General features: G+C 34.9%; 1 protein-coding gene across 1 annotated transcript in view; it reads left to right on the forward strand.

The window, feature by feature from the left end:
• LOC125683018 (transient receptor potential cation channel subfamily M member-like 2) overlaps window positions 1-25,519 on the forward strand; it is a 121,850-nt gene that overhangs the window by 33,857 nt on the left and 62,474 nt on the right. The window contains 7 exon segments of the mRNA XM_048923700.2: window positions 486-694; window positions 1,998-2,098; window positions 2,705-2,839; window positions 3,168-3,203; window positions 7,827-7,886; window positions 9,489-9,687; window positions 24,089-24,225. Coding sequence (XP_048779657.2) covers window positions 486-694; window positions 1,998-2,098; window positions 2,705-2,839; window positions 3,168-3,203; window positions 7,827-7,886; window positions 9,489-9,687; window positions 24,089-24,225 — 877 coding nt within the window.

The raw sequence follows: 25,519 nt of genomic DNA on the forward strand, positions 1-25,519 counted from the left end.
GACAATATTTGACCTCTAATTTTGGTATGTGACATTGCAGCACACAGACAATATTTGACCTCTAATTTTGGTATATGACATTGCAGCACACAGACAATATTTGACCTCTAATTTTGGTATGTGACATTGCAGCACACGGACAATATTTGACCTCTAATTTTGGTATGTGACTGCACACAGACAATATTTGACCTCTAATTTTGGTATGTGACATTGCAGCACATGGACAATATTTGACCTCTAATTTTGGTATGTGACATTGCAGCACACAAACAATATTTGACCTCTAATTTTGGTATGTGACAGCACACAGACAATATTTGATCTCTAATTTTGGTATGTGACATTGCAGCACACAGGCAATATTTGACCTCTAATTTTGGTATGTGACATTGCAGCACACGGACAATATTTGACCTCTAATTTTGGTATGTGACAGCACACAGACAATATTTGACCTCTAATTTTGGTATGTGACATTGCAGCACACAGACAATATTTGATGCTTCAGTTGAAGCAGAAATAAGAAACCAGGTTGAGGAGAACTTTGGAAAGAAAAATCTTGTCAGTCATTGTGAGATGGTGAAAGAGACACTGAAAAACCGGGACCTGGTAACTGTATTTGAGTTCAGTATTGGAGGTCGGGGCACAGCTAAAGATATTGACAAAGCCGTCCTACAGGCATTACTCAGGGGTAAGTCACCACAAAGGTCAAGGTCGGGAGAGTACTGATTTCAGGGTGTTTATTGTTTATTCTACAGCTGTTATTGCAAAGATTGAAGGAATGTTGTGGTCATCATTCTGCTAGACACTTTCATACGTAATAACTGATTATATAAGAAAATTGATAAACATCTCACTTACAATTCGTGTTTTGCTAATATAACAATAGACGCAATAACTGCTAATTGAATTTTGTAACCACGAAACTTAGTCAATGTTGTGAAACAAATTTGTAAACGATTGAGGAATATTTGTGGTTTAATATAAATCAGCTGTCTGCATTTCAAGATCAATACACATAAAACAAAAATGTCTATGCACACACAAGTTATCCCTCTTCCATGTATGAGTAGTTTTCTTGGACTATGTATTCAAAGCAGTTGATATAATCCGTCAACATCAAACTAAATACTTGAAATATTTTTTGAAAATAGATCTAGTATACCCTACCATCTCATCCGTTTTCTCAGCAAAAAACGTGTATGTGTAGGCTTAGTCCGTTTTGGAACTGCTGTCACTGTGACTTAATTCCTAGCTGTTAAGGTAATAACGATAGGCTGTATATTTCTGAGCCGTGCTACAATAGCAAATAAAATTCTTGTTTTCATGGATGATGCAGCATAACCGCCTCAATCTTGAAATGTTGTTTGAAATATAATTCAAAACCTTGACTTTTATATTTCAGAACAATTCTCGACCTCAGAGGCTATGTTTCAATATTCATGAAAACACAATTTTTATTTGTTAATCAACTCAGTGCTATAAATCCCCTGTATTTTGTGAAACTTTATTTTTGTGATCTTGCCTCTTTGGGTTTACCAGGAAAACAAGATGTTTCCTACACCCATTGTCTTCCTAGCTACATAATTATGTATGGCAGTTTATTTGTGAGAACCTTAAAATTATTTTATCAACAAGGTAATCTTGTGAATTTACATGCAACATTGCAAATTTATGTACAAATAATTGCGAATGAAGAAAGTAAATTACGGTAGTGAAATCATTTCAGATTTACACTTTGACTGCCATCAGGTAGTGAATTTCATTTTGAATTTCAAGTACTGTATATGTATCTCATTTGATTGTCAAATCATCTGCCAAATCAAGTGCAGTTGACTCGAGATGGTATAAACTTCAGTATCTCAAAATAATGTACGTCTCAGTCCCAATTTTGTCCTTGCATAAATAAGCAAATATGCTCATTCTTGTGAAACTCTCTTGCTAAGTATGATATATTTTACAGTATTTAAGGTAGAATTCATTCATTTTAACAGCAAACAAGGATCAGATATTTGACCAGTTGAAGTTAGCACTGGCCTGGAACAGAATAGATATTGCCAAAAGTGAGATCTTTACAGATGATCGCTTCATTCAAGTAAGTATTTTGTTGAGTTTATTTGATTTAACAATTACATATCATGTTTTTTGTTAGTAATGATTTTGTACAAAATGATCGTTCCATGAATGAAAACTATTGTGATTAAGCAATTATGTTTTCAGCATGAGGAGAGTACATGTATTAATCGACACAAATGGTGTAAGAAAAAAATGTGGTATGGTTCACTATATTGAGAAATGCTCGACATTTGCTTGCTAGAGGCTACATAATAGGAGTTTTAGGTCACAAATTATGCATTTATCTAAAATAGCCACTTATACAGCAAATATTTAGAATGAATCACAGCTTTTTTCAAATGTAGCCAGTTTTAGATGTGCCAGAGATGAGACATTATTGCTCTATTAATGTGGCTTATCAAGACAGCCCTTGTAATTTCTGTGATTAGCATATGATCTTAAGACTAGGTTACATATGTCAAAAAGCACAATAAACATTCTGACAAAACTGTGATGTTTTGAAAATGGTAATAAGAACATACTATAAAATGACCAGAAATTATTCAGTTTTCCTGTTTGGTTCACTCTGTATGACATATGGCATTGCATGGTTCATGATTATAGATAAACATTATCATCTTTGCAGCCCAACATGCTGTTTGAGATCATGCAGTCTGCCTTGATTCTGAATCGAGTTCGCTTTGTAGAGCTGTTGATGGATAATGGCGTAAACCTCAAAGACTTCCTCACCAAACGGAGACTTCTCAAGCTCTACAACCATGTATGTTGTCATCTCAAACTATCTATATGTGCACCTAGTTTTCCTTATTTGATTCAATTTTAGTACATTTTTCTTCTTCAAAATTTTGTATGAGCTAGTTTATCATAAATTTATTGACTGGTTATCCTAAGTGCATATTTTCAAATTGAGTTTTGTTTACTGTTTGTATGTTGTTTTCATAAAGTTAATATTTTATAAGTTCATTTAGTTGAGATATTTTTAATTAATTAGCAAAGTGGCTAACACAGTTTTGAAGAAATTTTATATTATTGTAACGGAGAATAATTCTATTTTGATATGACTGTCACTATATATATATGAATTGCAGAGAGACTTTTCTAACTCATCATATCAAGTTCAAGAGGTCAGAATTATAATCCTTGCACTGTAATAATATTGATTACACACATTCTAACACAAATGTCCTTTTAGATTGTAAACATTCCAAGAAAGCAAAACTGTTTCATTCAAATATAAGTATATGGTTGAAACATAAAGGGTTAATTATAGGGTTATTTCTAACATAAATATTGAATTCATGATTTTAGAAATATAAAGGAATCAAAGTATATAACACTATATGATCAAAATTGTCATGGGTATACAAATTTAAGATATGTGTAATTATATTGTGGGGTATAAGGTATGTGTAATTATATTGTAATTATATTGTGGGGTATAAGATATGTGTAATTATTTTGTGGGGTTGGAAATTTAAAGTCTGATTGCCTCATATAGCAAAGTATTGCAATTATAGTTTAAAAATCATTGAGAAAAATGTCTGCATTTTATACTTGGGATTGTGACAGAGTCCAAAAAAATATAACCTGCTCCAAACCATGTTACCTGGCCAGCAATTAAATCCTATGGACCAAATTCAATATCTGAAGTTAAAAGAATGGAGTGCATCCCTAGATGCAACTTCCATGCAAGATTGATGTAGGATGGGCCCTTAACACTGGGATTTAAACTAAAACCTCTAAATAGGATGCCAACATCAAGGTAGCTGCAATGATGTACCCCTCTCTGACTGCCCTTCCGAAAATGTCAGAATAAAAAAAAGATTGGAGAGGGCTACATTATTGCTGCTTACACGGTTATTGCATAAGCTTTAGATATCATCATAGTGAGAGTATTGACCTTGAACTTTCAATTCACAAATTCTAAAGTCTATATCTTGTATAACTCAAACGGTGTGACTAATTAGGTTCAAGTTTCAGAGAGGCACATCAAGGAACTGAGAGGAAAACCAAACAAAAACAATCCTTATATTCACAATCGAAGTTACGAAGCTCCCATAATATTTTTGCTATCAATTTTTATTTGAGAAAAAAATTCTTAGAATTTTAAAAATAAACTATTGGATGGGCAACATCCAGTTTAGCTTGACAATCTCCTCAATGAGCTAGGATATTTACGATATTTAATAAAATGTGATGATGTTTGACATAACCTTCTAGTTCAGGTAAGAGCCTTGGTTAAACATCCTTATATGCTAAAAAATATCATACACTAATTTAAAATGAAAATTGAATATACAGCTTACTCTGGATATATTGAAATTCAGGGAACCAATCTTTTTCTTTCAATATAACTGAAGTTCAAAATAAGTAAAATTGGAAATGTCAACCATATCAGAGGCTTCATTTGGCATCTCGATCCCGATTACGAAAGCAGAAATATGAATTTATTACATTACACAATTTACAACATTTAGATAATTGATTGAATTTAGTCCACTGAAGATTTTTATTTTAAAAGAAAAATATGTGAGTTTTGTTAACTTTTGTTTCTTAATGAGCTGACCAAGAATGAATATTTCAATTCCAATGTCTACATAAATTTCGTCGTCTACTTCAGGTAGCGTCTGTACATAATCTTTTTTTTCGTCACATTTTCATCCGGAATTTCGTTTTTGCTCTCGTCACCGATATTTCCCATGCTATATGTACATGTATATAATATCGGAAGTAAGTTCTTCCCTGGAAACGATCGCCATGAAAACATTAGACACACATGCATGTCTGCCATCAGAATTTCAGAACCGTTTTCTTAAGTGAAGCAAGTGGCATCATGTTGTCTGTAAAGACATTGTCGTTGTCCGCATCAGATGTTATAGACTTTATTTGGATATTTTAATGTGAACCCAGTCTTGCAAAAACCATTTTTAATGCACCGTGATAGCGTTAAGTTGTTTGAAATCACTAGGGTTAAGCAAAATTGTCATTTCAGATGTAATTGACTTCAAATTCTGATATCTATTGCAGTTATTAATTTGTATTTGGTGTCCAATGATAAAGTTTTCCTTTTTTGTGGGGAGGTCAGATTTGACAACTGATCCTGTCATTAAGTTGTTAAAGAGTGATTATACCCCACTGTTATTTTATTCCTATAAAAACACACAATGAAAAGTAATCCATGGGAAACCAATCAACTGACACCTACCTGTGTAATACGGAAGTTCCGAGTTCCCCAAGAGTTATTTCCCTTTGTCAAACTCTTCCGTAAATTATGACGTAAAATATGATGACAGTGGGTACATTTGCTAATTACTATCGTTGTATTATTTCTTAAAAGATGATATCCAGAGTTTCTGAGACCATCGTATCTCAGGGGAAAGGCAACTTTAGTGAGTTTATGAGTATTGGATAACAAAATGGCTCAAACAAATACTGTTAATTGCCATCTTTCTTTGATAAAAGCGTCACTCATGTAGAAGAGGAAACGAATAATGATTTAATAGCCAATTTGATGATCTTATTCAAACAGATTATGCTTGATATGGCCAGAATATACATACCAGTGATTTATATAAACAAAAGTTACGCTTTTATTACATTAATCGTACATAATCGTTATGTACAATGCCAGTCTACGATATAATGTATACATTGTGTACTCACCACACATCATAAAATGCGAAAGAGTTCAACAAAGGGAAATAATTTTTGTGTAACTCGGAACTTGCGTATTATGAGGCCACCAACCAGGATGACTACCATTGCAGGTGACTTCAATATAGCCGTTATAAAAACATACATTATCTACTCAGTGGACTGGACAAATAATTGACTTCAAAATAAGCCATATTTCAATGTAAGCGATTTCAATTTAACCGATATTTTAATGCAAAGAAAATAAGAGACTGAGGCTGGGGATTTTGTTTTACTTCAAAATAAGTGATATTTCAAAATAAGCGACTTCAATATAAGTGGAGTAAGCTGTATTAAGATATGATAAAAAAATACCCACAAACATGCTCACAATTTTACAAAGTTATGATACCATATGTATATCAATTAGGCAAGATGATACAATATATCTATGATGAATATACACAATTTGTGATGGTATGATATGGATGTGTGTGCATTCTTTTTAAAGAATTTATTGATGTGTAAACTTTTGACATTCATGTATTACTCACAAACTGAATAAAAGTGTGAAATGAAAATGTAGGCCAGTATTTTGTATACACATGCAGCACCTGTAACATTCATCCTGGGACGCTTTATGCTTTATACAATATATTAACAGCTTTGCCATCATGCAGCTTAACTTAAGATTCTCACAATTTTCATTACAGTTAAATCACCAGCTCACATTCCCAACAAACTAGGCAGATTCCTTATACTTATATTTGAAATAAAGATATAAATTCAACAATTTTCAAATAAATTGGCGCATAGAAAGTGAAATGTACATACAGGCATTCCATGTTAATTTCCGTATTAGTCCCCTGATACATGAGAAGTACGGTTGCTGAATTGCATGTAATTGAGAAATTGACATTCCGGTATAGTATGTGGGGAAACATTTAACTTCAAAGGGTTTTCGCAGAGAAAACAGTTGGAAATGTAACTAAAAACATATATGTCATCATTACGGTACACTTTTATATTACATACATTTGGTTGAAATATGAAACACAATTTCTTTAATATGTACTTTTCAAGCATGAAGAGTATAATCGCAAAATTCCTTACAAATCTGTTAATCTTCAAAACCTCATACTCAAGGCTTCTACAGATCAGACATTTAAAGAATTTTGTCATGACCCAACATCGCGAGATATATCAAGTGTGGTTGAGTTTTTCAGATAGTCAAAGGAAAAGAATCTATTTGGTTAAATCACCAAAATTCTCGAACTAATTTTGAGACCTGCAACTATAATGTATATATTTTCTTCTCAATTATTTTTGGTGGTCCCCCCCCCTTCCAAAGTGAAATTGCTCCTTATAGGCCTGATATTTTATCAAGATTCATTTGCTTGTATACAGGAAATGTAAAGATAGCATAGGCAAAAACATTGGAAATGTAAATTTCATTTAATTAAATTATGCATATATCCCTTGTGTGCCCATCTATAAATTAATTTTTACAGTATGATGTGCTTGAAGGCATGCTTGTTTCTTTATTAGTGGTTTTGTGGATGTTATCCTACAGTGCTTGATTTGGTAATGCAGTTTGTATGCTTTTCATTAGCATCGAGAGAAATGGAACTGAACATAGATCGCGTTAGTCTATAGTGTACTGTAGTATTGCTTATTGTCATGGGGGTAAACATTTGCATACTTTGAGAAAAATTTAGCCTGTCCATTACTTGATATTATGGTTGAAAAGAGTTGTTAATTTTTATTGTTGATCCATGTTTCATGAATACATGAGTTTGCCCATACTACGAAAACAGCGAAGATCATCTACCCCCACCCCATCCCTGAATATTCATGATTTAACAATATTTGGGTGCAGATTTTTTTCTATTTCAGTAATTTATTGATTCAGAAGTGGGTGATGGTTTTTTCGAAATAACGGTTGATTAATTAATTGTTGCAATTTTGTTTATGAGTAAGAAATGCATACTGTATGTTAATTCTTACTGATACCCTTGTACATACACAGAAAAATGAAATGTCATAATGCACTACATGTACCATGTGTTTAAGAAGTGTGGAAGTTTTTGTGATGATATCTTTTTCATTTTCAGATAAACAAAAATACCCAACTGTACCAGCTGCTGGATAAAATTCGAAGAAAAAATGGGAATGTAAGAAAAAATTTCTCTGAGGCATATAATACATCATTTATAAAATGTTAAGATCTGTGTAGGAAAAAACCCAGCTGAGATCTGAAGTGAGTTTCTCTGATCAAAGTTAGTCCACCGTCTGTTTGTATAATATTATTTGTAAACTTTGGACTTCTTTTACTTTTTCTGAAGAACCAACACGGTCAATTTCAATCAAATTTGACCCAATTAACACATCCCTGAGATAAGGGAATTCAAGTTTGTTCAACTAAAGGACCATGCCTCCTTCCAAAGGAATTTAATTAAGAAATAGTTAAAAATAGTTTGGATGTTTAAAATGCAAGAGCTATATAAAAGATTCACATTTGTACAAATCACGATCCTTAGAAGCAGGACTGGGCAACAGTAAGGGATTTAAAGATTTTAAAAGTAGGAATACATATACAGAAAAGTTATTTTAAAAATCTTCTCAAGTCCCAGACAGGTACAGTTTAATTGATGAAAGGTGAATATAACGAATAGTGATCAATCTCATAACTCCTATAAGCAATACAAAATAGAGAGATGGGCAAAGACGGACCCTTGGATATACCATAGGTGGGATCAGGTGCCTAGGAGGAGTAAGCATCTCCTGTCGACCGGTCACACCCGCCGTGATCCCTATATCCTGATCAAGGAAACGGAGTTATCTGTAGTCAAAATTAGTGTGCCAAGAACAGCCTAACAATTGGTATGAAACAAGTCGGACAGCATTTGACCCAATGATAGGTTGTATTGGCAAACTAGATTGTTATAAAAACCATAGAATTTGCAAAATGCTGACTTTAAACTACTGTTGAAACCCCTGCACCATGATATGAGAGCACCCTCATTTGATATAGACTCAAGTTTGTTTACACCATGCATGGCCCCAGGGGCCAGTGTGAGGCCAACTTTTACATATGAAAGTCCAATTCATATGAAAGCATTGATATTAAAGTAGCACAAATTCATAATTGTTTATCCATAACCATGGGCTCACATGGGTAACAAAAATAGTCTATAAATTTTGAATAGGAATTGTCTCGGTTTCTGGTAATCAATAAGTAAAATAGTAAATAAAATATGACAACACGTTGTAAAACGTGTTGTCATATTTTATTTTATCTAATATTTAATATTTTATTTAATATTTTACCTCTATATACATGTATATATATATATATTATATGGAAGCTAATCTATGAGCCTTGACTTGATACAGGTCTGTGTCGTATGTATAGCCTTGTTCCTTAACATATCGTTTCTCCAAATGTTCCCCTTAGAATTGATGCAAATCAATTATTGATGAATTTACCTTCAAGCTGCAGGGAAACAAAAACTCACTGAATTTACATGTTTAAACTGAACATGTATGTTACTCTAAACCAACTTAAATTCGCGTGCGAGAACTTTTCGCAAGGTTCATGAGAACCACTTCATCGTGAATATTTCTCGCCACGAACCAGACCTTTAATGTTTCGTTTACATTTAAGATTATCTTGGTCGCAAAAATTAGTCGCTGCAAACTAGGTCCTCACTGGTAAATCGCGAAATAAAATTTATGCAAATCAAAGTCAATTTACAGTATTTTGATATCAACAGGCGAAGTATATCTCCCTGGTGGATGTGGGGTGCTTGATCCAGGCCCTGATTGGGGATTTCTACACACCCTGGTACCTGTTGGATCCCAAAATCCGGGACATGGATGTCGAGTACTTGCTAGATGGGGTATCCGCTAAAGGCATGGGGATGCCTGGCATCAAGAAAGGGATACTGTCCATGGCAACAGGGAAGAAGCAAGGTAGATTTCAGATTTGATATTTGGCTGCATTTTGTCAGTTTAAGAATTAGTTAGAACACTGATCACACGTGTGGAATATCACATTAGAGGCACTACATCATTGCAGTGGTTGTCTTTACTTTACCAGCCAGGTACATGTTGTGATGTAACAGTGATAATGCTTTTAAACCCAATTGAATATGAAATATTCTTGGTTTAAATTTTTGATTTTCTAGACATTTCTCTGCCAATTCTCCTTTGACTTTGATGAAATACAGTAAAATATCTCTATCTCGAAGTCCGAGGGACCTCGAAAAAACTTCGACATATCCGGGGGTTCGAGATATCCAAAATCGATCTTGGATATTTTTTTTTTGAAGGAAGATATTTGATGCATAGTATGGGATTTGCATTATAAACAAAAACCCCGTTGCCATTTCTTATAGCTTAATACAAGTTGATAAATTAATATTGTGGAATTTCAAATACAAACTTATAATTTTTTTAATATATCTAAACATCCAATTGAATTCACAATGTGTTTCAAAATTAAGATGATCGTGCCTGCATGCTTACTTTAAGTTTACTGATGTCCAGACTCGACTGGGATGTAGTTATTGTGTTGTAATGAAAGAACCTATCACGTAAGAAACAAAAAAGACGGATTTTAAAAAAACAAAACAACTTTTAAATGTTTATTAAATAAATTTTCATGTTTTCTCTGTACTAGTTTTAATGATGAAGCGTGTATTATTAAATTCATCATCGTTATTAAGAGCTTTACCTTCAAGCGTACTTCGACGATTTTGTGCATTTATCTAACCCACATGTTAATGATAGAGCGTGTGCCATTCAAAACACCATCCCTGGAATCGGGTGTGTTAGTTCATAATTGGCGGTGAAGTTTAGCCGTAATGTTGGAAGGCTTCACTAATCATCCAAGCTGTTGAACCATTTATTGTGACCTGGGTCTACTCGGAAAAGGCGAGCGTGGATTAGCGGTCATTAATTATAATTGATGTAGCCGCGGGTGTGAATGTGTGACTTAACGACGCCAGGTATGGTAAGCAGAGCGGAAAATTGATTGCACTTCGAGATAAACCAGGTGAATTTAGGGTATGGGACTTTGAAAATACTTCGACATAAGCGGAGTATTCAAGATTACTGTGTTCGAAATATCAGAAGTTTTTAAAATCATTTATATAGGGAAAACGGCCGGGACCGGCGGTCAACTTCGACTCAAGCAGAGTATTCGATATAAACAATATTCGAGATACAGATGTTTTACTGTATTCAAAATACATTTAATTTGTATCAGATTTTGATATTGATAAGCATTACAAGTAGTGCTTTTAAAAGTTTATATGATCACAGTCAGTTATTGTTGTAAGTTCATTGTTGTTTAGTTCAACATTGAAGTCAGCTTGAGGTTTACACTTTATCTGTTTTATGATGATTATAACAAACAAGTTCTGTAACTTATGATATGCTTTTTGACGGCTCGAATTTCGGTGTGGATCAATCTACTGATGTGGGAGGAAACCAGAATACCTTGAGGAAAGTCACATGTCTGACCAGAATACCCAGAGGAAAGTCGCATGTCTGACCAGAATACCCGGTGGAAAATCACGTGTCTGACCAGAATACCCAGAGGAAAGTTGCATGTCTGACCAGAATACCCAGAGGAAAGTCACATGTCTGACCAGAATACCCAGAGAAAAGTCGCATGTCTGACCAGAATACCTGGAGGAAAGCCACATGTCTGACCAGAGTCACGTGTCTGACCAGAATACCTGGAGGAAAGGCACGTGTCTGGCCAGAATACCCGGAGGATTAAGTCACGTGTCTGACCAGAATACCTGGAGGAAAGTCATGTGTCTGACCAGAATACCTGAAGGAAAGCCATGTGTCTGACCAGAATACCCAGAGGAAAATCATATGTCTGACCAGAAGACCTGGAGGAAAGTTATGTGTCTGACCAGAATACCCGGAGGAAAGTCATGTGTCTGACCAGAAGACCTGGAGGAAAGCCATATGTCTGACCAGAATACCCAGAGGAAAATCATATGTCTGACCAGAAGACCTGGAGGAAAGTCACGTGTCTGATCAGAATACCCGGAGGAAAGTCATGTGTCTGACCAGAAGACCTGGAGGAAAGCCATGTGTCTTGACCAGAATACCCAGAGGAAAATCATATGTCTGACCAGAATACCTGGAGGAAAGTCACGTGCCTGACCAGAATACCCGGAGGAAAGTCATATGTCTGACCAGAAGACCTGGAGGAAAGCCATGTGTCTGACCAGAATACCCAGAGAAAAATCATATGTCTGACCAGAAGACCTGAAGGAAAGTCACGTGTCTGACCAGAATACCCAGAAGAAAGTCACGTGTCTGAGATGGCCACAATACAACCATGCACTGTCGATCTCGAAAACTTCATATTGCTATGACATACTAAGTACAGATATGATATTTTGCAGTCTTTGCTGTATCATTGATTTTTATTGGTCTGAACCACAAAACATGTGTAAGTAATAAAAAGGGGTATTCATTCTTTATATAGTCTGTGTAGATTTCAGACGAAAATTAATTTCATTGAAAGTTCAATAGGACCATGGTGTAATGTTAATCAGTTTTCATTGATTTTCAGGAGGTGCAACTCCTCCATTTCCGTAAATCCTTACTATGACCACTATCTGGACTTTTCATGTTGAGTGTCGTCTTTACTAAGACTTCACCAAGTATGAGCATATTGAGAAAAATCTCTTGATCTATTATTTTCTCATATTCTTATTCTTTTAAAATATACCTGTGTTTGACTTTAAACATGATAGACCTTGACTTATTTCCCTCTCTCCCTGTGGAGGATAGGGCCATAAACAACTGCTTTCCCTCTCCCTGGTGGAGGATAGGGCCATAAACAACTGCTTTCCCTCTCTCCCTGTGGAGGATAGGGCTATAAACAACTGCTTTCCCTCTCTCCCTGTGGAGGATAGGGCCATAAACAACTGCTTTCCTTCTCCCTGGTGGAGGATAGGGCCATAAACAACTGCTTTCCCTCTCTCCCTGTGGAGGATAGAGCTATAAACAACTGCTTTCCCTCTCTCTCTGTGGAGGATAGGGGTATAAACAACTGCTTTCCCTCTCTCTCTGTGGAGGATAGAGCTATAAACAACTGCTTTCCCTCTCTCCCTGTGGAGGATAGGGCTATAAACAACTGAACTGCTTTCCATTCTCTTCTTCTTTCTGTCACTCTGCTTGCCTCTGTCCAGGTCTGATTTAAAGTCCAATTTCATTTCTCTCTCTCTCTACTGTTCCTCCCCATGTTTCTTTAGGTCTGCCTTTCTAGCGCTTTCCTTCAGGAGTCCATGTAATTGCTATTCTGGTGTGCTTGGTCTTGTCCATTCTCAAAACATTCCCTATCCATTTCTACCTTCTTTTTATTACAATGCTATGAATGGGCTTCATTCCTGCTTTTTCCTTCACAGTCTCGTTCCGTGCCTTTTGAGGCCAGTATATCCACAGGATTCTCCTTGGGATCTTGTGTAGGAAGGTATCCAGGCCAGTATGTCGACAGGATCCTCCTTGGGATCTTGTTAGGAAGGTATCCAGGACTTGCTCATCACCCTTTGTCATTTTCCATGTTTCGCTGCTGTAGAGAAGAACTGAGATCACATTGGAATTGAACAATCTTATCTTTGTTTTCTTTCCAATCTGTGAGTTATTCCAGATGGCTGTCAGTTTGTGGTAGGTGGATCTTGCGTGGCCTATTCTCCTGATGTCTTCTATGGTGGTCTCCTTTGTTAATGATGCCTCCGAGGTAGATGAAGTTGGTGACATTATTCATCTCTTCTCCTGCTGATGTCTTCTGTGGTACCTCCTTTGGTGTTAATGGTGCCTCCGAGGTAGATGAAGTTAATGACATCTATCTTTTCTCCTGCTGCTGTAATAGCCTGGGTGTTGTTGACATTAATTCTCATAACTTTGTTCTTTGAGGTGTTGGTGTTGAGACTGGTTGATTTGGCATGCCTGGCTAGTTTGTTCGCTTTTGTCTACATTTGCTCTCTGGAACTAGTAAGCAGTACAATGTCATCAACATAGTCAAGATCTTGCAGTTTTGATGTCATGCTCCATCTTATGCCTTTTGTGTCACCAGTTGTTGCGTTCTTCATAATCCAGTCAATGACTAGTAAGCTCATATTGCAATTGGTCTGTGTCCGGCATTGTACGTCATCTGTTAACAGCTTCTCAGAAACTACTGGGCCAATCTTGACCAAATTTGGTATGTAGCATATGTAGGTGAAGGAGACTGGAAAGTGTAAATTTTATTACCCCCACCCAAAGGGGCCTTAATTTTGGGTTTAAAATTGTTGTATTTCTTTAAAAATCTTCTTTACTCCTGGACATCTAGCAGAGAAAGTTTGTATAATTATATAAAAATGATTAGCAAGAAAGCTTCCACCAAAATTGTAAATTTCATGATCCCCTGGGTAGGGGTTCTGACCCCAGAATGGGGCCAAACTTACTATATAGTGTTTATGTGTAAAACACTTAATTAAAATCTCCTTTAGTGCTATTGATACTAAATTGAAACTGAATGAATATTAAAGGGGAAGGCAACCCAAAAGAATTTTACATGATAAATGATAGGATTAATTATATGATAAAAATTTGTCATACTATTTTGTTAATATATGGCCTAGATAAGCTTCAGTATTTTTTTGAAAACGTTAAAAATTGAAATTCCCAACATCTAATAGAGGCTGCCATGATGTGGAACTCTTTTGTATTCAAGACCACAAAAATTAATGATTTTGACGTCACACCGTCTGCTACGATTTTGATGAGATTCTAAAATCATGTGGTAGATTTTATGAATAAATACGTTGATGCCTTTCTGTCAAGCAGTTACATGTAATTACACTAATGCGAAGGGGAGATGTGAAAAGAGGTTTTTTTCTCTCTCGAAATTCCTGACCCTACCAAGACATCTGAAAAGAAAAGACTATGTAAACTGTGGATCCATCATTTGCGTAATGACTAGTTGAGGTTCCAGACATTTGTATGAAGAAACGTGTACCATCTGCCTGGTCTGCGACTCAACTGAACGTCTTCTTTTCTTAATTTCTTCTTGCAAAAGAATTTGGGCTTAAATCTATATAGCTCCAAACTTAACTGTATGTGACTTTTCATGTTTACAGTGCTGCTGATGAAATAAACTGGAACCGACAGTGTGACATCATAAATTAAACTTCAATGGCCGCTCTCTTAGCGGTGGGTAATTTGAAATACATGATGGATTAAATATTGATTTAATCGTTAAGCAAGGATTTTTTGTTGTTAAAGACTGTCACTTACGATATCAGTAAGTAATACTTTATTCATAAAAGCATCAATGTGGTTAGGGTAATGCCTTTCCCTTTAAGAAAGAGCAGGTAGTCCTTTACTAAAATTGTAAATTTGATGATCCCATGCAGGTTTAGGGGTTTTGGTATTAAGGTGGGGCCAAACTTAGTATATAGTGTATATATGTGTAAGTTTGCTGATACTGTATAAAATCTAAATGCATGCATACTTATGTTAATACACCTATTATATTATGTAAAGCCTTTCATCTGTGTATGCACTTTTTAGGGCATTGAAGTTTTATCTTGTTTTATACTGTTGCTGAACATTAGAATTTAGCATGAATATTCAAAACAGGATATTTTTTGTAGATTTCATAGCCCTTTGGAGTAGTGATACTTTTTCACTAGTACTCAGGTGACCTACATGTACATGTATAAGGCCTGTGGGCCTCTTGTTTAACGTTGATAGATGTGTGGGAATGTCTCTGCATGAGTATTCAAATATGACTTCTTGTCCTCACAGAAAGATGTCCTAAAAGAAAAAATGAAAAGTTAGGGAGGAAACAATTAATGAAGGCTTATGAAATGAAATAGAAATTGGAAAGACAAACAAAACAGTCAATGTTGTTTTGTTCTAAATGGACTGAAGCATGCTGGGTAGAAATCACAGAAAATGTGATATATTTCTTTACACCAAAAGTGGTTATCTAATGTAGTTTAATTTGGTTTCTCTTGTTTTTTGTACAATTTTTTTTTGTTAGTCATTATTATTAAGGTCTTCCGTTTCCAACGGAAGACCTTCTAGTGATTGTACTGTTTATTATTAAGGTCTTCCGTCTCCTGCGGAAGACCTTACTATTATTGTTCGCGTTCTTCTTCTTCATTATTAAGGTCTTCCGTCTCCTGCGGAAGACCTTACTATTATTGTTCGCGTTCTTCTTCTTCATTATTATTATTATTAAGGCCTTCCGTCTCCTGCGGAAGACCTTACTATTATTGTTCGCGTTCTTCTTCTTCATTATTAAGGTCTTCCGTCTCCTGTGGAAGACCTTACTATTATTGTTCGCGTTCTTCTTCTTCATTATTATTATTATTAAGGTCTTCCGTCTCCTGCGGAAGACCTTACTATTATTGTTCGCGTTCTTCTTCTTCATTATTATTATTATTTTCCTTGGTAGTACACGCGTTTTTCTCAGCCATTTCTCGATCGATTTTCACGAAATTTTGAGGAAAGATGTCTTTCGGTGACGAGACTTTGCTTGCAAAATTTCGTGCTTGACGTCACTTCCGGTCAGGAGTTATCTCTCTTTTAGTGACTTTTTGAAGGGCCTTGTTGTCCACGCATCTCCTCCGTTAGTTTTGAAGCTAGAGTCTTGAAATTTCTACACAAGATAGAGTAAACATTTTAGAAGATTTGTGGGGGATTCGATTTTACCGGAGGCGATTTGCCTAAAGGCTCGCCTGGACCTGAAAAAATGGATGCCAAAATTTTTCGCCGATTTCGGTGATTTTTGACCTTTGATCTCCAATATCTTTTTTCTTGCAAATATTTTGTTAAGACATGTAGAACAAAAGTTGTGCACATTTACGAGATCTTTTCGAAAATATCAAGATTTAGGGGCTAGCCCCTTCAATTAGGGATCTAGAAGGGTTCAAAGTCTAGATCAAATATCTCAAAAATCGTTAATATTTTGGTATAAGTCAAAGAACAAAAAATGTTCATCTCAACAATCCAAATCTATTCATATAAAAATTGAGGTCATATGTTACGTAATAAGGGATTTTAAGGGCCAAAACCATAAATTTTTTACCCCTTGTATCTCGAAAACGACAAATATTTTGAAAAGCAATAAAGAACAAAAGTTGTTCAGAATGATGATCTGAACAATATGCATATTTCGTTTTTACCCTATGTGGCCCCGTTAGGGAGCTACAGTTTGGCCCCTAAAAATTACTTCTAGAAATAACTCGAGAACGGTAAAGAATTTCTAAATACTTGTTGAACAAAAAATGTTTGAAATGTCATGACCTTTCTTACGATATCAAGCAAAAGGGGCTGACCCTTTAAATTAGGGGCCCAGAAGGGTCCAAAGGTTTATGAGAATATCTCAGAAACTATTAATATTTTATAATAAGTTGTAGAAGCGGAAATATTCATCTAAACGAGCTTGTTCTTATCAAATCAAAAAGTAGGTCATATGTTACGTAATAAGGGATTTTAAGGGCCAAAATCATAAATAATTGACGCCTCATATCTTGAAAACGACAAATATTTTGAAAAGCATTATTGAACAAAAGTTGTTCAGAATGATAATCTAAACAATATGTACATTTCGTTTTTTCCCTATGTGGCCCCGTTAGGGAGCTACAGTTTGGCCCCTAAATATTTCTTGTAGAGATAACTCGAGAACGGTAAAGAATTTCTAAATACTTGTTGAGCAAAAAATGTTTAAAATGACAAGGCCTTTCTTATGATATCAAGCAAAACGGGCTGGCCCTTTCGCCTGCGGGCCTCATGGCTCACCAGTAGAGTCGATGTTTTGTCGATATCTTTCGATAGCAATAACTCTTTATTGGTAAATATTTTGTTAAGACATGTAGAACAAAAGTTGTTTAATTTGTCAAGACCTATCGATCGATATCAAGAAATAGGCCCGCGGACATTTTAGCTCACCTGTAGAGTCGAATTTCTGTCGATATTAGTCAATCTCCGTCACTTTTTACTGGTAAATATTTTGTTAAGACATATTGAACAAAAGTTGTTAAGTTTATCAAGACTAATCCCTTCATATCAAGAAATAGGCCCGCGGGTCTAATGGCTCGCCTGGAGAGTCGATATCAGTCGATATCAATAACTTTTGATTGGTAAATATTTTGTAAAGACATATAGAACAAAAGTTGTTCACTTTATCAAGGCCTATCGACTGATATCCGAAAATAGGACTGCGGGTCTGATGGCTTACCTGTAGAGTCGATTTTTTTTCGATATCTTTCGAAAGGTATAACTCTTTATTGGTAAATATTTTGTTAAGACATGTAGAACAAAAGTTGTTCAATGTGTCATAACCTATCGATCAATATCAAAAAATGGGTCTGTGGGCCTCATGGCTCGCCTGTAGAGTCGATTTTTGTCGATATCAGTCGATTTCAAAAACTTGTAACTGGTAAATATTTTGTAAGGACATATTGAACAAAAGTTGTTCAGTTTATCGAGATCTATTGATTGATATCAAGAAATAGGCCTATGGTCCTAATGGCTCGCCTGTAGAGTCGATTTTTTGTCGATATCGGTCGATCTCAATAACTTTTTACAGGTAAATATTTTGTAAAGACATATAGAACTAAAGTTGTTGAGTCTATAGAGGGCTAACAAATGACATCAAGAAATAGGCCCGCGGGCCTTATGGCTCGCCTGGAGAGTCGAATTTCAAACGAATTTCACCGCAACTTTGCTTCAGAAGCTTATGATATGAAAAATTGATTATATCTAAAGTGTCTTAAAGTCGGAAACTAAATTGGGACTCATTTGTCTTTTTCTTTTTTTTTTTAACTCCGAGTGCATCAACAAATCGGACGGAAGACCTACTCGTTGCTCGCAACGAGATCGTGTCTAGTTATTATTATTATTATTTTCCTTGGTAGTACACGCGTTTTTCTCAGCCATTTCTCGATCGATTTTCACGAAATTTTGAGGAAAGATGTCTTTTGGTGACGATACTTTGCTTGCAAAATTTCGTGCTTGACGTCACTTCCGGTCAGGAGTTATCTCTCTTTTAGTGACTTTTTGAAGGGCCTTGTTGTCCACACATCTCCTCCGTTAGTTTTGAAGCTAGAGTCTTGAAATTTCTACACAAGATAGAGTAAACATTTTAGAAGATTTGTGGGGCATTCGATTTTACCGGAGGCGATTTGCCTAAAGGCTCGCCTGGACCTGAAAAAATGGATGCCAAAATTTTTCGCCAATTTCGGCGATTTTTGACCTTTGATCTCCAATATCTTTTTTCTTGCAAATATTTTGTTAAGACATGTAGAACAAAAGTTGTGCACATTTACGAGATCTTTTCGAAAATATCAAGATTTAGGGGCTAGCCCCTTCAATTAGGGATCTAGAAGGGCTCAAAGTCTAGATCAAATATCTCAAAAATCGTTAATATTTTGGTATAAGTCAAAGAACAAAAAATGTTCATCTCAACAATCCAAATCTATTCATATAAAAATTGAGGTCATATGTTACGTAATAAGGGATTTTAAGGGCCAAAACCATAAATTTTTTACCCCTTGTATCTCGAAAACGACAAATATTTTGAAAAGCAATAAAGAACAAGAGTTGTTCAGAATGATGATCTGAACAATATGCATATTTCGTTTTTACCCTATGTGGCCCCGTTAGGGAGCTACAGTTTGGCCCCTAAAAATTACTTCTAGAAATAACTCGAGAACGGTAAAGAATTTCTAAATACTTGTTGAACAAAAAATGTTTGAAATGTCATGACCTTTCTTACGATATCAAGCAAAAGGGGCTGGCCCTTTAAATTAGGGGCCCAGAAGGGTCCAAAGGTTTATGAGAATATCTCAGAAACTATTAATATTTTGTAATAAGTCATTGAAGCGGAAATGTTCATCTAAACAAGCTTGTTCTTATCAAATCAAAAAGTAGGTTATATGTTACGTAATAAGGGATTTTAAGGGCCAAAATCATAAATAATTGACGCCTCATATCTTGAAAACGACAAATATTTTGAAAAGCATTATTGAACAAAAGTTGTTCAGAATGATAATCTAAACAATATGTACATTTCGTTTTTTCCCTATGTGGCCCCGTTAGGGAGCTACAGTTTGGCCCCTAAATATTTCTTGTAGAGATAACTCGAGAACGGTAAAGAATTTCTAAATACTTGTTGAGCAAAAAATGTTTAAAATGACAAGGCCTTTCTTACGATATCAAGCAAAACGGGCTGGCCCTTTAAATTAGGGGTTCAGAAGGGTCCAAATGTTTTTGAGAATATCTCAGAAACTATTACTATTTTATAATAAGTTGTAGAAGCGGAAATGTTCATCTCAACGAGCTTGATCTTATCCAATCAAAAAGTAGGTCATATGTTACGTAATTAGAGATTTTAAGGGCCAAAATCGTAAATATTTGACGCCTCATATCTTTAAAACGACATATTTTTTGAAAAGCATTATTGAACAAAAGTTGTTCAATGTGTCATAACCTATCGATCAATATCAAAAAATGGGTCTGTGGGCCTCATGGCTCGCCTGTAGAGTCGATTTTTGTCGATATCAGTCGATTTCAAAAACTTGTAACTGGTAAATATTTTGTAAGGACATATTGAACAAAAGTTGTTCAGTTTATCGAGATCTATCGATTGATATCAAGAAATAGGCCTATGGTCCTAATGGCTCGCCTGTAGAGTCGATTTTTTGTCGATATCGGTCGATCTCAATAACTTTTTACAGTTAAATATTTTGTAAAGACATATAGAACTAAAGTTGTTGAGTCTATAGAGGGCTAACAAATGACATCAAGAAATAGGCCCGCGGGCCTTATGGCTCGCCTGGAGAGTCGAATTTCAAACGAATTTCACCGCAACTTTGCTTCAGAAGCTTATGATATGAAAAATTGATAATATCTAAAGTGTCTTAAAGTCGGAAACTAAATTGGGACTCATTTGTCTTTTTTTTTTTTTTTTAACTCCGAGTGCATCAACAAATCGGACGGAAGACCTACTCGTTGCTCGCAACGAGATCGTGTCTAGTTATTATTATATTTCTATGCCATTGAGAGATCTTAAGGTGGGTCCTTATAGTCCTGGATTTTTGGGGTTTAGATAGCATTTTTTTGTTTGGAATCAATAAATTAACATTCAGAGTATTGAAAAAAGGCAAAACAGTTAAGGATTTCCATATTAATTTTCATTACAGACACTACTGAAGTCATGTACCACTATGTAGTTTTTTATGAAATTCATTGGAAACAGTTATTTGCTGTTATTTTAGAATAAAAACAACAAAATATTTTTTGAATTGCATTTATTTATCAGGAAACATGTCAATAACTAAAACACATGTCATTTTCAATATGTTTATCAAGTTTTAGAATAATATGTGCAAAATAATTGAATTATATAGTGTTATTCTCCAAAATGTTAAAAAAACAAACAAATGTGGACACATTTTCCTTGAAGCATGGTTTACATATCATTTTTTCTGTTTATATTAGTAGATGTACATCTGTTATAGTTATTTATGAAAAAAATCCATACCTTTCCATAAAAATTTCAAATCTATAGCTTCCAGAGTATGTTACCCCCATAAAAAAATCGAAGTCTGCATGGCACCATACAATTGAGCTATTCAAAATCCCTCGTGGATTAAAATTTTATGTAATTTCATGAAAAGACACAGCTAATCATTCCTTATCACCTGGGTAAAATGTTTGTGAAAAAAAATCTATCACATAATGGACTTGATAAATGATTTAATGAAAACAGAGTTATTGTCCTTGGATTCAATATTTTGAAACATATCATTGACTATTCAAATATATATAACTAAGACTTTTGAAATTGTTATGGCTAACAGGATTTTTCACAATAACTATTGAAAAAGACTCCAACAAAATTTATGTTCCAATAATTAAATCATTGACAGTTTGCAAAATCCTATGATATATGTCACAGGAGTGTGAAACTATATGTTAAATTGAGGGAAGAAAAGGTTGCCATCACTTTCACAGCTAATGCCCCTTTAAATATGGAGAAACTATCAGTTTTTATTCTGGAAAGTTAGCCAGAGCTAGCTAGTGGGTGTAAGGTCAGCTAGGCCTAGTAAATCTCATTTGAAGTAGTCTGACTGCATGGTCTAGCGCTAAAAAGGTAAATGTCAAACCCTGAGGCTTCATGTGAAGTCTAACCTCATGATATTTTGAATAAATACATAAGTACATTTATTTGTCTTTAGTCTTCATCACCTGCATTTGAAGTCTGATGCTGTATATGATATTTTCTATACATATGATTACATATACAATTGGTTAAATAACCAATCATACTCCTCTGTATTGCCTGACAACAAATAAAAACAGCTGCAGATATATGATATTAAATCTCGTGAAATGTGATAATGAGAATTTCTCAATTCCTTATTTGTTTGCTCTGCAAGAGTCCTTTCAATCCTGGCTGGTGACGGGATACAGTCCCTGAAGCGTTCTACTTTCTCTTTTTTCCATTCGTTCTCCTTGCATTCTTCATTCACAATTCACCAATTTTTCACCGTTCACAAACCTGGATTCTATCATTTACTCACCCTGCACTCACCCTTCATTCAGTGTTCACTCACCATTCAGGTTTCTTCTCTCCATTGCATATCTTTTGAAAAGCTTCTCAACAAGACAAGAACCACTAGACCAGAAAAGACAAAACTAAATATGTGAACGCTTCCCCAATGAGTAGAGATTCAAAATTGTGCAAATCAAATTGTTCAATGGTTGTTTTTTTTTAATTTTATTACTAATTTTTCTCGCAAACTGTATAACCAATTTTCAACAGAAGTAAGTGTAAATTTTGTGGTCCATTCTCTTTTTTGGTCCTAGTGTTAGGGCTGAATTAAAACTCTTAAATTAATTTGCGCAATAATTAAAAATCTTGGGCATCTGGCATAAAATCTGGGTGATTAGACCCAAGCGTGTGGCTGTATATGGATTATACAGTGAAAATGCATTGATATTTAATTAAAAGTTAAGATTATATCTTCTTTACTCCTTCACATCTAAGGAAACAAATTAAAGTAGGTATAAGTTATATTGAGCATGGAGTCCAGCTCTATCATATTTGTGAAATTCATGTCTCCTGATTCAGGAATTTATAATTTATTAGCCTCATAATAGTCTATGGATCATATTGTGAAAATGCATAGAATATTTAAAATGTTCCCTTTTCCCAAACATCTAGAAAGCAAACTAGGTGCATAGTTATACTGAGTATCAAAGTTCAGGGCCCCATGTCAGGGTTTCTGGCACAAGGGAGGGGTTAGCTATCATGCATCCTTCAGTGAGAATACAAGTGAAATGTTTTAAAATATTTTCTGTTCCTGAACATCTAGAAAACAAACTTAGGGTGTATGATAACATTGAGTATGGAGGGCTTCCTTCGTGAATTGTGAAATTAATGGCCCATGTGTCAAAGGTTCAAGCTCTAGGACAAGGGTATAATGGTCAGGAAGAGAGAATACTATGTAAAAATCCTCTTTACTATACTTAATATCAAGCATAAGAGGTGGGTGTGTAGTGATAATGAGCATGGACGCCTTTGAATTTGTGAAACTTGTGGTGACCCAGGACCAACTGTCCCGACTCCTGGGGTGGAGATCACAATGGTAAAAATGTCTTCAATCTTTGAATATCTTCTTTACTGAGCCTGAACATTGAGTACACAAACTGGGTGCTTTGTTATAATGAGAGGGAGGCCACTACCAGAATTATGAAATCATTAATCCCTGGGTTAGTGGTTCCAGGTCCAGGGTGGTGTTCTATGGTTCATAATTTCATAAACTGAAAATTGAAAATCACTTCTGAAATACTCCTAAAAATCACCCTCATACATTGCACAAAGGTTGCTTATACGTCTTGGAACCAAGGTCAGTGTTAAAAAGAAGTTGATCTGTTTGTTGATATTTACAAGTTAATTAATTATAGTTTTAACTAATTAAGCCATAGCTCAGTAATTGAGAGATGTTAGTACGAATTAAGATTGCTTTTTTGACCAGAGTCAGAAGACGTGTCCTTTTTAACTTTATAAGGATATTCAGTTCTCAGAGTTTTGAATCATGTACCACATATGCACCATTTGCATTCCAAGCTTCTAATGTATGTTCAATGTACATACCACTAAGGTGATCACACATGGGCCTCTTTAAGTTGTTTTAAATTTCTAGACTTCTGTCTATATGCATTTATGAGTAGAGGGAAGAAAGTCAATGCATGCTTATGTGTGGTTATTTTATGACTTGTTGTTGTCACTGATTTGCAAAAAAAGGCTGTTCTGATCTATGAAAGGTTTCTTATCTTGCAGAATCCATGGATGATGGCTTTTTGACCTCAGATGAGTACCAAGTACCAGACTTTGATAACCCTTTCCAAGAACTGTTTCTCTGGGCAGTTTTACTCAACAGGCAGGAAATGGCCAAAATTTTATGGAAGGGAGGAAAGGTAGTTTGAACACCAATGAACATGACTGTAGCTAGTATTGTCATACTCATAGGCCCTAGCTTAATTGTTTACAGAAAGGGAGATATGGGGTTATGTGATCTGCATTTTATCTGTCCATTAACATTTTCAAAATGAATACACACCTTGGGTTTAATATACACTATTTGGTTAAAACACAATCAGGGTGGACTATTTTGTGTCATTATGAGATATCAAGTTTTTCACTTATTTTCTTAAAAGTAGATATGAAAAAAAAACTTATTTCATTTAAAATATAACTTTATTACCATTAACTTTCCTTGCAAAATAATTTTTTTTTGAATTTCCGTTATGGTCATTGAAATTATGATAACATAGAAAATCATTCAATATTTATTCTGTTTTATAGTCTGAATTTCAATACTCCAGTGAGCATGCCGTTGGCTTATTACAGAATTCTAGAAAAATTGGGGGAAAAAACAAAGATTCTGAATAGTGTAATTCATTCATTTAATTGTATAGGGCTACGTACTCTATGCTGTATACAATATTGTAATTCAAAGATCTAATTGTATAGGGCTACAGACTCTACTCTGTACACAATATTGTAATTCATTTAATTGTATAGGGCTACGGACTTTACTCTGTACACAATATTGTAATTCATTCATCTAATTGTATAGGGTTACAGACACTACTCTGTACACAATATTGTAATTCATCTAATTGTATAGGGCTACAGACTCTACTCTGTACACAATATTGTAATTCATCTAATTGTATAGGGCTACAGACTCTACTCTGTACACAATATTGTAATTCATCTAATTGTATAGGGCTATGGACACTACTCTGTACACAATATTGTAATTCATCTAATTGTATAGGGCTATGGACACTGCACTCTGTACACAATATTGTAATTCATCTAATTGTATAGGGCTACAGACTCTACTCTGTACACAATATTGTAATTCATCTAATTGTATAGGGCTACAGACTCTACTCTGTACACAATATTGTAATTCATCTAATTGTATATGGCTACAGACTCTACTCTGTACACAATATTGTAATTCATTCATTTAATTGTATAGGGCTACAGACACTACTCTGTACACAATATTGTAATTATGCTCTTGATATTTTACTGTTCATCAGTTTTCTACAAAACTCTTTAGAATATTACTTTTCCAAATCCTGAAGAATAAAAATTTCATCAATTAATTTTTTCAAAACCATCCTTACTAAAAATAGGGCTAACTGACTCTACAAAAAGTAAGCATTTTTGCACTTGTTAATAGCTGCCATACCT

The sequence above is a fragment of the Ostrea edulis genome, chromosome 6, assembly GCF_947568905.1.
Source record: "Ostrea edulis chromosome 6, xbOstEdul1.1, whole genome shotgun sequence".
NCBI classification, from domain to species: Eukaryota; Metazoa; Mollusca; class Bivalvia; order Ostreida; family Ostreidae; genus Ostrea; species Ostrea edulis.